The sequence below is a fragment of the Manihot esculenta genome, chromosome 18 (assembly GCF_001659605.2).
Source record: "Manihot esculenta cultivar AM560-2 chromosome 18, M.esculenta_v8, whole genome shotgun sequence".
Classification (NCBI taxonomy): domain Eukaryota; kingdom Viridiplantae; phylum Streptophyta; class Magnoliopsida; order Malpighiales; family Euphorbiaceae; genus Manihot; species Manihot esculenta.
Window position 1 is genome coordinate 11,917,834 of NC_035178.2, and position 14,291 is coordinate 11,932,124.

Here is a 14,291-nt window from a genome sequence, read left to right on the forward strand (position 1 = left end):
ATTGGTAATTTTATTTTTTAATATTTTTTATAATTTAATTAATAAATTTAATTATTTTTTTATTTTAATATTAAAACATATCTTTATTTTTATATTTTAGCTGAAAAATCACTTATTAATTTTACTCGTAATTGCATCGTATTTGATATATCAACTTTATAAATTTAAATTATTTAATCATTATTGATGGATGAATGTGAGAATGTAACTTACAAACGCTATTTTTTTTAAAAGTTAATAAAATCAAGAATTTAATATTCACACTACTATTACATAAACATATTTAAAACGTACTTTAATTATATTAGTAAGTTAATAATAATGATTTGAGAATTATTGTCTATTCTACTGCTGAATATAAAGTAATAATTTAATTATTTTTTATAATAAATTAAAAAAACGATTAAAATTATAATTTTATTAAATAATAATAATTAAAAGAGTTTTCATCTTCAAGAAAAGAAAATTTTTTAATTATGAGTATATAGTTTTTTAATAAAAAATGTGAATATAAAATCTAAATTTGAGTCTATTAAATAAATAATATATCTTTAATTACTAAATTAAGTCAAGTTTATCGACAGTAAATATATCTAATTGAATTATATAAAATTTGGATTAAATATATATAAAGTAAATTATATAAATTAATGTATATATGCACTCACATGTTTGATTGGTGGTAAGTGCATCTGAGTAAATACGAGAAGTTTCAAATTTTACTCTTCCAATCTCTAATCTCTATTTAAAAAAAAAAAAAATATATACATATATTTATTGCCCCTAATTTCTGAAACCCATTTATAAAAATGTTAAATTAAATATATAATCGTTTAATAAAATCTAAATAAGAAAACTATGAAATTGATTTTTTTTTTAAATTTCAATTGCATTAAGAATTTAATAAATTTGATCTAAAATTTTGAATAAAAAAACTAAGTTGAGTTCAAATTCACCTTCTTAATCAATTTAAATAAAAAAATTACAAGTGGATTAAATAATATATATATATATTATTTTCTTATTTTAGTTTGACCCGTTAATTTATTTTTTAATAGTTTCATTGATTTACCTTTTCAGTTTCCAATGTGTCTTCTTCAGTGGGCATCAATACACAGTAATTCTTATTCTATATATAAACTTTTTTTTCAAATTGCAAAGCACACTATCACTATGGAAGGCCTCAGACCAATTCGAGTATCGAAGGAAGACAGTGAGGATGGCCAACCCTTGAGCCCAATGGCTCGCATGTTTCATCAGCCTCACTCCAATGTCTACATCATCATCATTCTAGGGTTTAAGACCTCCATCAACCCCCTTGCTTTTAAAGCTACCTTGCGCCATTCTTTACTTAAACATCCTCGTTTCTCCAGTTTGAAGGTAATTAATGTATAATTTTTCAAACCTGGGACATGCATGCTGACTAAGAAACTTATGTGCAGGTTGTGGACGAGGAAAATGGTGGGGAAATGAGATGGGTCAGAACAGAAGTAAACTTAGATAACCATGTAAGAGTTCCAAAGCTTGATCCATGCATGGAGTCTCCTGATAATTTTGTGGAAGATTACGCTTCCAATCTCAGTACAACTATAATTAGTAAGTCCATGCCTTTGTGGGATGTTCATCTGCTCAACGTTCAAACCTCTGAAGCTCAATCAACTTGCATCATTCGCGTCCACCATTCCCTTGGCGATGGCATCTCTCTCATGTCTCTTTTACTCTCTTGCACTCGCAAAGCATCTGATGCTGAGGCACTTCCATCCATCCCAACTATTAAGAGAAGCAACACTAGTAATAACTCTGGAGGGTTTTCGCAATTTCTGCTCAAGCTATGGTGTTTGGCGTTGCTGTATTGGAATACTATTGTCGATATAGTGATGTCTCTGGGGACAATTTTCTTCTTGGAGGATACTAAAACTCCTCTGAAAGCTACATTGCCATTGGGAACTCCTCGTAAAAGATTGGTGCATAAAACAATCAGCTTGGATGATGTGAAGCTTGTGAAGAATGCCATGGGCGCAGTAAGTAACAAAACTTTACCCACTTTGGCAACATATCATATTCATTATTTGCACATCTTTGTTTTTATAGACAATTAATGATGTGATGGTAGCAATAACACAAGTGGGTTTATCTTCCTATATCAACAGGAAGTTTGGTAAGTATCTATGAATACGCAGGAAATTCTATTTAGACTATGGTTTAGGTAGGTTTTTTAAATTTTGTTTTGTTTTTCCTTGGTATTAGGAGTTATTATTACATTCAAGCACACTCATTAAGCTCTAATATGGCAGGTGATAATAAGAAAGACAATCAAGGAGCAAAAGGGAATGCTAGCAATAATCTTCCCAACAACATTCGTCTTAGAGCAGCTCTTTTCGTCAACCTAAGATCATCTGCAGGAATCCAAGTGAGTGTTGTTACTGTAACACCATGCTTTTAAGTTTTATAGAATATTAATTATTAAGTGATACCTATATTAAAATTCTATAATATAAATTGGAAAAACAAAAAAAGGCTTTTGATGACATGACGAGAAGAGACAGTAAAGCCAGATGGGGTAACCATATTGGATATGTTCTGTTCCCCTTCACCATGGCAATACGAGATGATCTATTAGATCATGTACGTGAAGCTAAGCTCACTGGAGACAGAAAGAAAGCTACCTTTGAAGCTAAATTCAATTATTGCATGGCTAGGTTTTTCCCCAAATGGTTCACCAACAAGGTATGCTTCTCACTTATATATATCAAAAGCTATATATTTTTACTTATTTTTAATGAATTATGGGCAGATGTCGAGCTTTCCAAGTCGAACTACACTGTGGTTTTCCAATACACCTGGTCCAGCAGAAGAAATATCATACTTTGGCCATCCTGTGAGCTTCATAGCACTCAGTGTTTATGGCCAACCTAATGTAAGTACCATTATCTTCTTGTTTAAATATATTTAATTTTGATAATTCTTTCAATTCACATGGAATTATCTAAGTATTCATTAATCAAGCTTATGATAGATTAAATCTCAAAAACCCATGTTACAGGCATTGATGATTCATGTAGTGAGTTACGAGAAGAAGATGAAGATTATCTTATCAGCAGATGAAAATGTAATTTCTGATCCGCATCAACTCTGTGATGATCTTCAAAATTCTCTTGAGCTCATAAAGAATGCTGTGATAGCTAGAAAAAGGGAAGATCCACAGTTATATAAACACCACTAGTATGTGTTGTATATGTTAATAAATACACGAATATGGTTATTGGTTAAATAAACGTTTTATAGCAAAATAAAAATTGTAATGATATTCGAAAAAAAAAAAAAAGGAATCTCTTTTTTTTTTAAATATTATTAATCCAGAAGTCAAAAAAAATTAATAAATAAGACTATGAAGATCAATATAATAAGTAGTTTCTTCTTTCATTCCCTTTCCAGAAGTTGGTTGGTGCTCCATGTGTAGTCTTTTGACGGGCTGCATAGGGCTCTGGGTTGATTGCTTTTCTAGGTTGATGACTCTTCCAGTTCAACTCTGAATTCGTCTTTTTTATTGCAAGCCATTGGAAGATTGTGCTTAATTGGAAAGGCTTTGAAATTCACCAACTCTTGTTGTGCGCTTCTTCTCCTTACTGGACTTGTTACTAAACAAAAATGACCTTATAGTGTTTTCGAGTGCCCAGCCGACAACATTGCTATCGTCAAAAGAGTACAACACCAAATTGACTACTCGTTAAGGTGAGGCTAAGACGAAACCTTAAGTTTAATTACTAAAATCCAAAATAAATAGAAAAAGAGTATTTTGATTTCTCTAAAATTCCTCTTTAATTCTAATGATTTTTTTTAATAACCCATTCTTTAGAATAAAAAATTTTACAAAAATTTAATTCAATTTAATTTTTTTATCAAATTTCTAGCATTAGAATGAAAATTTTATTTTTTTTAATCTATAAAATTTTTATTTTTAATGAAAAAAATCATATACAATTTTATAATAATTCATGTATGAAATTTTAAATTTGTCTGATATGAATAGTATGAAAAGTAGACACTCCTTTATTACTACTGTAGGCTAAATCTGTGATGTATGTCATTTTGCTAAACAAAAAGTAATATCTTTTTTAGTAAGTCAATCAAAATGCTCTACAAATTATGACTTGATCCATGTTGATATCTAGGACCATTCAAGATCATATTCATATATGGTCATTGTCACATAGATATTTTTTTAATAGTAGTAGATGATTTTTCTAGACATACTTGAATATTCATGATAAAATACAAGTCAGATTTAAGTATCATCCTTGTTACAGTCTTTTGTCCAACTCAACGACACTCAATTCTCTATCAAAGTTAAAAGCATCTGAAATAATAATAGACTAGAGTTTAAAATGGCATAGTTTTATGCAAACAGAGGAATCATATATCAGATAAGTTGTGTAGAGACTCCAGAATATAACTCTATTGTTGAGAGGAAACACCAGCACATTTTAAATGTGGCAAAAGCTTTATTATTTCAAGCTAATCTACCAAAATTGTTCTGGTTCTATGTTGTTTCCCACTTAGTTTTTTTGATTAATAGATCACCAACACCAGTGCTTGGGAACAAATCACCTCATGAATTACTTTAACTAAAGTTACCTGATCTCTCATTCCTTAAAACCTTTGGCTTCTTGTGCTTTGCTACCATATTAACTGCTACAAAAGCTAAGTTTTAGTTTAGAGCAAGGAAATGCATCTTCTTAGGATACAAGCTTGGAACCAAAGGATTCATTATCTTTGATCTGTTATCTAGAGAAATTTTGATTTCCAGAAATGTTATATTTTATGAATATGTTTTTCCTTATAAGCATCAAAGATTCAACCTCTTCATCTCTATCTAAAGAGTCCATTGTTCTTTCTCAAGACTATATTATTCTTGGTGATTTTTTCACTTATCCTACTGTCCCTGATTGTAGTGTCGATTCCCAAATTCATGAGTTGCCTGCTCCTTCGTAGAATTCATCTACTCGCATGCACTCTACTAGAGTCAAAAGAAGACCTTTTTGTTTAGAGGACTACCATTGCAACTTGCTAAGTTCTATTCCATCTAGCTCACAGTCTGGCTTTATTTATCCTCTTTCCCAAGTTCTCACCTATGATCATATCTCTTCCTCACATACGCTCTTCATCATGTCTGCCTCAAATGTGACTGAACTAAGAAAATATAGCAATGAGTGAAACCATAGACTCTCTCCCAAACCACATAGAAATGGCTAACTAGTGAGTTCCACAAGAAAACAAGAATAAAAAAACTTCAATAACAAATAATAATAATAATAATCATCTTTCTATCTTCTTATCATTACTCATTCATTTTCCAAACTTTTTTGCTCATCTACATGTCACCTATGCTGTAAGTAAACTGGCTGAATTTTCACTTGTAAATAAAATCTTGAAGTACACTCCACATGGATGCCAATTGTACCTGTAATTCTAACTGTAACTTGATTTCTAAATCAATTTAATTTGAATTTAATTTTTAGACTCGTTTAGTAAACGAGTGAATCTTAAATTTTATAATATTCAGCTCGTTAAGATTTGTGAGATCGGCTCGTTTCTGAATTTACGAGCAGACTCACGAATAATTTTATTAAGTAGGTTGAGATTAATATCATAAAAAAATTAATCTCAAACACCACATATATTTTTATGAATCAAATTTAAAATTTTAAAGTTCAATTTTATATAGTTTAATTATACTATTAAAATTTATACATATTCAAATTGTTAACTCTTTACAAGTTTACAAACTAATTTTTATATGTAATTATTTAACTAAAATTATTTAATTTTAAATTAAAATATATTATACATATAAATAAATTAAACTGAATTACTATTTAATCTCTAATTGAATAATATTATCAAATAACTTAAGCAGACACTTTCAAAATTTGAATTGGTCAAATATGCATATTTTACGTTGTAAACTTCCTATAAGAGTGCCTTGTAATAATTTTTCCATTGTTTGAAATTCAAAATTTTGCAAAAAGTTAATTCATTTAATTTCTTTTACCAATTTTTTTTATTTGAAAGGACTTCTTTTTAATTTTAAAAAAATTCATTTAAAGATAAATTGAAATCATTTATGTAATTAAAAATATAAATCAATCATGTATATAATTAAAAATTATAAATCATTTATAATTTTATAAAAATTTGTATAAAGTGATTTTTTTTTCAACCAAACATAGCATATAGTATTATAAGGCTTTTCTCTTAATTATGATTTCTTCAAGTGGCTCCAAATCCAATTCTTCTTCTACTTCCCCTATCTCTACTCATTAATTTTTTTTAATCAAGTTGAATACTAAAAAATTATCTTGCTTGGAAAATATAACCCCATTACTAAATTATCAAAAATAATATGAACCTAATTAATACACCACTTATTCAAGGATACATTAAAAAAAATATTTAATAAAGTACTAAAATCATAAATTGACATTTATTTAGAAAAAAAAAAACTCCTAAAATGAAAATGAAAAAACAAAAGAAATATATTTATTATTCTATTGATTGGTGTATAAAAATCTCAAACAACAAATAAAAAATAAAAGTTATCTGTCAAAAATAAATAAATAAATCCGAAGCACAATTTACAAAAATAGGCGACTACAATAAACTATTATTAAGAATTTATTCTTTAAATAAAAAAAATATGTGAAGGGTGGAATACTATAAATAAAAAAGCTATTTTTATAATTGAAATATATTTTGTTAAATCACTCATTAAAAATCATATTTTATACAAAAATCTCAAACAAATTGATAAAAAATAAAACATGGGAGTACTATTTTAATAACAATTTTATTATTCATATTAGAATAAAAGTGTATATAATTAAAAAGTTAACTGAAAATATTTATTCTTAAATTAAAATAACTATTATTTCTTAATATATTTTAAAAAATAATGAGATAGGGTGGGAACTTCTTCAATTTTTTAAAAAATAAATATTACTTAAAATTGGATAATTTTTTTAAAAAATATTACTTAAATTTCATTGTACGTGGATCATTTGCGGACCACTTATTTTGCATGGTGCAAAACTGAGGTGATTAATTCTCATTAACTCCAGGAGTACAGGTGGTTGTAACAAATTTATAATTTAAAGGTATGTCTTAAATTTATAACCACTTTCTTACTCATTATAATAACTTCATTTTATCCATTTACCATTATTTAATATTTTTCGCTTACATGTCACAATCATATCACAATCATATTTATGTCACAATCATATTTATGAAATTTAAATTTAAATTTATTCACAAAATATTCTTATATGATTGTACGTTTCGATTAGATCTTTGAATTATTTGATAAATGTAATTATAAACTTTTTTTTCCTTCCCACCTAATGTTGAAACATTAAATTAGAAATCAATAATAATGCACACGTTAAAATAATGCACATGTTAAAATCATTACTTGCAATACTTACATAGTCTTTTAACCAATTAGTCAGTTCTCACTCTCGTATTCGCTCAATTTGTTGATCGCTGATATTTGGTATTGTTTCTCGTAAATGAGAATAAAAAAATTCTACACAAAAAAATAAATTTTTTTATCATAATTTATTTTATATGATTAATATGTTAATACTTAATTTAAATCACTCACTCAATAAACGGATCAATTTCAAAACAATTCAACAACACATATAAATGTGCTACGCAATGCTCTTCATTTGACAATATTCTGGCCGACCTGCATGAATAAAAATCGAAAGGCGTCCTATAGATTTTACATGTCCACCATCATCATTTCTTAAAACTCTATTTAGCCTTGTCCAGATAGACGGCTCAAAGTAGTGTGAGCAAAAAAATAAAATTTTCTCAATAAGATATACATCAACAATTAAACCCTCAATAATTGAACCCTCAATAGAAGTTTTATTTTTAACTTTTTTCTTCAAGTCATAGAAGTATCTAGTAAAAGAATAATTTGATTGTTAGTTGATTTATTTGACATTTATTTACAATACACTGTATGTAAAAAATTTAGCATTGCATTTACCGTTCAAAGGGTACATCCAACGATATTTCACAGGTCTACCTTCTTTTACCTCGTATGCTAGGTGAACAGGTAAATGTTCCAATGAGGCAAAGAAACCGGGTGAGAATATCTTCTCTAACTTGAAAATGCTCTCAACAATATTTTTTTTAAGATATTCATATTTTCTTCTAGTAGTTTCAGTTATGTCTCTAAAAAAATGACTCAACTCAGTTTAATTAAAAAACATAAAATTAATTATTTCATTAATCTTTAAATATTTTATTATTTAATTTTTATATTATAAAAAAATTTATTAATTAATTATTTAATTTTATAAAACTATATATTAATCTCTCTATATTAATAATTAAAATTAATAAAACATTAATTAATATATTTTTTTAAAATTTTTAAAATATTTAATATATTTTTTAAAATCAAAATACAAAGTAATGAATTCCCTGTATGACAAAATGTTATATAAATTTTTTAGTCTTTGGTCTTCACAAAGTTATGTAGCATTTTAATTTTTTGTCCTTAATATTTAATTTCTAACTTTTATAAAAGTACCACAATTTAACTTTTTGGCTTTTATAAGTGTGATTATTTAATTATTAAATTATTAAAAAGTTATAGTACATATAATTTATATCCGTGTAAAAGTTAAATAATTAAATTTTTATAAATATTAACTATTATTATAAAAAATAATTAAAATATCAATTAATTTTTTATATAAATATTAAAATTCAAGTAATGTGTTTAACTTATATTTAAATAGTGGATCAAATACTTAAAAAAAAAATCAAAATTTCATGATAAACGTTAGTATTTCAAATCGTGATAAATGATTAATAATTTTATTTTTTTTATAATTTAATTGATAAATTTCATTATTATTTTTTATTTTTCTTTTAGTATTAAAACATATCTTTATTTTTATATTTTAGCTGAAAAATTACTTATTAATTTTATTTTTAATTGCATCGTATTTAATATATCAACTTTATAAATTTAAATTATTTAATCATTATTGATGGATGAATGTGAGAATGTAACTTACAAACACTATTTTTTTTAAACGTTAATAAAATTAATAATTTAATATTCACACCACTATCACATAAAAGATTTAAAACGTATTTTAATTATAATGGTAAATTATAAGTTAATAATAATAGTTTGAAAATTACTATTTATTTCAGCTACTGAATATAAAATAATAATTTATTTTTTTTAATGAATTAAAAGAGTAATTAAAATTATAATTTTACTAAATAATAATAATTAAAAAGATTTCATCTTCAAGAAAAGAAGGTTTTTTAAATATGAGTACATAGTTTTTTAATAAAAAAATGTAAATACAAAATCTAAATTTGAATCCATTAAGTAAATAATATATCTTTAATTTATCGACAGGGGAAATATCTAATTCAATTATATAAAATTTGGATTAAATATATATAAAGTAAATTGTATGAGTTAATGTACATATATTTATTGCTCCTAGTATCTGAAACCCATTTATAAAAATGTTAAATTAAATATATAATCGTTTAATAAAATCTAAATAAGAAAACTATGAAATTGATTTTTTTTTTTTTTTTAAATTTCAATTGCATGAAGAATTTAATAAATTTGATCTAAAATTTTGAATAAAAAAACTAAGTTGAGTTCAAATTCACCTTTTTAATCAATTTGAATAAAAAAATTACAAGTGGATTAAATAATATATATATATTATTTTCTTATTTTAGTTTGACCCGTTAATTTATTTTTTAATAGTTTCATTGATTTACCTTTTCAGTTTCCAATGTGTCTTCTTCAGTGGGCATCAATACACAGTAATTCTTATTCTATATATAAACTTTTTTTTCAAATTGCAAAGCACACTATCACTATGGAAGGCCTCAGACCAATTCGAGTATCGAAGGAAGACAGTGAGGATGGCCAACCCTTGAGCCCAATGGCTCGCATGTTTCATCAGCCTCACTCCAATGTCTACATCATCATCATTCTAGGGTTTAAGACCTCCATCAACCCCCTTGCTTTTAAAGCTACCTTGCGCCATTCTTTACTTAAACATCCTCGTTTCTCCAGTTTGCAGGTAATTAATGTATAATTTTTCAAAACTGGGAAATGCATGCTGACTAAGAAACTTATGTGCAGGTTGTGGACGAGGAAAATGGTGGGGAAATGAGATGGGTCAGAACAGAAGTAAACTTAGATAACCATGTAAGAGTTCCAAAACTTGATCCATGCATGGAGTCTCCTGATAAGTTTGTGGAAGATTACGCTTCCAATCTCAGTACAACTACAATTAGTAAGTCCATGCCTTTGTGGGATGTTCATCTGCTCAACGTTCAAACCTCTGAAGCTCAATCAACTTGCATCATTCGTGTCCACCATTCCCTTGGCGATGGCATCTCTCTCATGTCTCTTTTACTCTCTTGCACTCGCAAAGCATCTGATGCTGAGGCACTTCCATCCATCCCAACTATTAAGAGAGGCAACCCTAGTAATAACTCTGGAGGGTTTTGGCAATTTCTGCTCAAGCTATGGTGTTTGGCGTTGCTGTATTGGAATACTATTGTCGATATAGTGATGTCTCTGGGGACAATTTTCTTCTTGGAGGATACTAAAACTCCTCTGAAAGCTACATTGCCATTGGGAACTCCTCGTAAAAGATTTGTGCATAAAACAATCAGCTTGGATGATGTGAAGCTTGTGAAGAATGCCATGGGCACAGTAAGTAACAAAACTTTACCCACTTTGGCAACATAACATACTCATTATTTGCACATCTTTGTTTTTATAGACAATTAATGATGTGATGGTAGCAATAACACAAGCGGGTTTATCTTCCTATCTCAACAGGAAGTTTGGTAAGTATCTATGAATACGCAATAAATTCTATTTAGACTATGGTTTAGGTAAGTTTTTTAAATTTTGTTCTGATTATGTTAAATTTGGATCAGGTCTAACTCACCCCAAAAGCTAGCTTAAGAGGAGAAGTACCTATGACCCATATAAAAGACACATTATCCCTTTCCATAACCGATATGGGATTCAACACACCCCCTCACGTCCAGAATTTTTACTCGTGCGTGACACATTTATGGGGGCCCAATATCGGATGGGGAGGCTCTGATACCATGTTAAATTTGGGTCAGGCCTAATTCACCCCAAAAGCTAGCTCAAGGGGGAGGAGTGCCTATAGTTTATAACCTTAAATTTAAAAGAGTTTCGTATGAGTTTATTATACCATACATTGAATATTTTTCCTTGGCATTAGGAGTTATTATTACCTTCAAGCACACTCATTAAGCTCTAATATGGCAGGTGATAATAAGAAAGACAATCAAGGAGCAGAAGGGAATGCTAGCAATAATCTTCCCAACAACATTCGCCTTAGAGGAGCTCTTTTCGTCAACCTAAGATCATCTGCAGGAATCCAAGTGAGTGTTGTTACTGTAACACCATGCTTTTAATTTTTATAGAATATTAATTATTAAGTGATACCTATATTAAAATTCTATAATATAAATTGGAAAAAAATAGGCTTTTGATGACATGACGAGAAGAGACAGTAAAGGCAGATGGGGTAACCATATTGGATTTGTTCTGTTCCCCTTCACCATGGCAATACGAGATGATCTATTAGATCATGTACGTGAAGCTAAGATCACTGGAGACAGAAAGAAAGCTACTTTTGAAGCTAAATTCAATTATTGCATGGCCAGGTTTTTCCCCAAATGGTTCACCAAGCTGGTATGCTTCTCACTTATATATATCAAAACCTATATATTTATATTAATAGTTAACCAAATGACTGATTTATTTTTATGAATTATGGGCAGATGTCGAGCTTTGCAAGTCGAACTACACTGTGCTTTTCCAATATACCTGGTCCAGCAGAAGAAATATCATACTTTGGCCATCCTGTGAGCTTCATAGCACTCGGTGTTTATGGCCAACCTTATGTAAGTACCATTATCTTCTTCTTTAAATATATTTAATTTTGAAAATTCTTTCAATTCACAAGAAATTATTTAGGTATTCATTAATCAAGCTTATGATAGATTAAATCTCAAAAACCCATGTTACAGGCATTGGTGATTCATGTAGTGAGTTACGAGAAGAAGATGAAGATTATCTTATCAGCAGATGAAAATGTAATTTCTGATCCGCATCAACTCTGTGATGATCTTCAAAATTCTCTTGAGCTCATGAAGAATGCTGTGATAGCTAGAAAAAGGGCAGATCCACAGTTATATAAACACCACTAGTATGTGTTGTATATCGTAATAAATACACCAATATGGTTATTGGTTATATAAACGTTTTATAGCCAAATAAACATTGTAATGATATTCGAAAAAATAAAAAGGAATCTCTTTTTTTTTTAAATATTATTAATCCAGAAGTCAAAAAAATTAATAAATAAGACTATGAAGATCAATATAATAAGTAGTTTCTTCTTTCATTCCCTTTCCAGAAGTTGGTTGGTGCTCCATGTGTAATCTTTTGACGGGCTGCATAGTGCTCTGGGTTGATTACTTTTCTAGGTTGATGACTTCCAGTTCAGCTCTGAATTCGTCGTTTTGATTGCAAACCATTGGAAGATTGTGCTTAATTGGAAAGGCTTTGAAATTCACCAACTCTTGTTGTGCGCTTCTTCTCCTTACTGGACTTGTTACTAAACACAAATGACCTTATAGTGTTTTCGAGTGCCCAGCCGACAACATTGCTATCGTCAAAAGAGTACAACACCAAATTGACTACTCCTCAAGGGATGCTAAGACGACACCTTAATTTTAATTACTAGAAATCTAAAATAAATAGAAAAAGTGTATTTTATTTTCTCTAAAATTCATCTTTAATTCTGATGTATTTGTTTTCCAAAAGAGATCAACCGATTAGTTGTTGATTTTGATAGGAAAGTTTTCTTCAATTTATGTGTCTTATTAATTATTTTTAAATAAATTTTTATCTTAATTTATACTCATAACCTAACTTATAGTAAAATGCATGTATCGATCAAATAATCAGAGTTTGAAATAGACTCTATTTTCTCATATATTAAGTTATATCCACGTCTTTTTTAAATTAAACATAATTTTTACTCTCTCCTATCATTACTCAATCTATTAAAATCAAAATATCAAAAATAAAATTGCTCAAATGATATTTTGCTTTAATCCAAGGCAATAAATTTTGCTCATAAAAATCTGGTGAACATGGTGAAGTACATGTTTGGAATATGCAAAAAAAATACAAAAATAAAAATAAAAATACAAAAATAAAAATTCAGGATTAAAACACTAATTTTTATTATTTATTATTTGACAACTATTATTTTATTGGATATTAAAAAGCTACTCTTCTTAACGTTTAGCTGTTCACCATCACTAATTATTTTTTTTATATTTATATCTTTTTATTTTTTATAAATTTATATATTTATTCATATATTTTATTGTTATTTTATATTTAACAATTAATTTAATATTTATTTTGTACCGAATTCTTCTATTTTAAATATTATATAAACAACTAGCAAATAATTAGTAAAACAGCTAATCAAATCACTGATATACTGAACATATAGATAGTTCACTCAAACTTTTATATGTATTTTTAAAAATATTTTTGTATTATATTTTTTTTATTTTTCATTATTATAAATAAAATTTAATTCGTATATATTTACTGTAGACCTTTTCATGGTTATTTTTAAACTTATTTTAAAATTATTTTTTTAATTATTACTCACGATATTTTTTTGGGTATATTTATTTAGAAATTATTTTTATAAAAAAAAATGAATGATTTGGTCGGTACACTTTTTAAATTTGTTGCTAACATTGTTACTAATATTTGATGTCAAGATTAACCATGCAAATATATTAGTTAATAATATTTTTATCAATATTTTTTTTTTATATTTTAGTTTTTCAATTACCCTTTAAATATTAGTAAAATACCAATTAAAAACATTTATCATCAGTAATTTTTTTAAATAGTGGTTTAATAAGTTAAATCATGAAATATTCATATTTCCATATCCAATATTTAATGGAAGTAATAAATTTGATAAATAATTTTTAATAGCAGCAAATACAATCTTATAGTATAAAAAACAATACATTTTGATCCAGTAAAGGCATTTATGCCACTAGGGTTCCATCCTTAAGGATTAATATGCTGATAGTAATACAGTTTTCATAAAATATTTTAATATATTTTTTAA

General features: G+C 27.3%; 2 protein-coding genes across 2 annotated transcripts; both read left to right on the plus strand.

Moving 5' to 3' along the window:
* Positions 1–1,086: 1,086 nt before the first annotated feature.
* On the plus strand, positions 1,087–3,330 carry LOC110606467 (wax ester synthase/diacylglycerol acyltransferase 11). Its single transcript, XM_043953177.1, has 7 exons — positions 1,087–1,380; positions 1,443–2,021; positions 2,092–2,158; positions 2,295–2,410; positions 2,518–2,727; positions 2,795–2,917; positions 3,044–3,330. The coding sequence occupies exons 1-7, from the start codon at positions 1,087–1,089 to the stop codon at positions 3,221–3,223; spliced, it is 1,569 nt and encodes a 522-aa protein (XP_043809112.1). The 3' UTR covers positions 3,224–3,330.
* A 6,573-nt stretch (positions 3,331–9,903) lies between these two features.
* LOC122722470 (wax ester synthase/diacylglycerol acyltransferase 11-like) lies at positions 9,904–12,451 on the plus strand. The gene is made up of 7 exons (XM_043953176.1): positions 9,904–10,145; positions 10,208–10,786; positions 10,857–10,923; positions 11,381–11,496; positions 11,600–11,809; positions 11,899–12,021; positions 12,148–12,451. Exons 1-7 carry the CDS (start codon positions 9,939–9,941, stop codon positions 12,325–12,327), a joined length of 1,482 nt encoding a protein of 493 aa, XP_043809111.1. The 5' UTR covers positions 9,904–9,938; the 3' UTR covers positions 12,328–12,451.
* Positions 12,452–14,291: the final 1,840 nt, after the last annotated feature.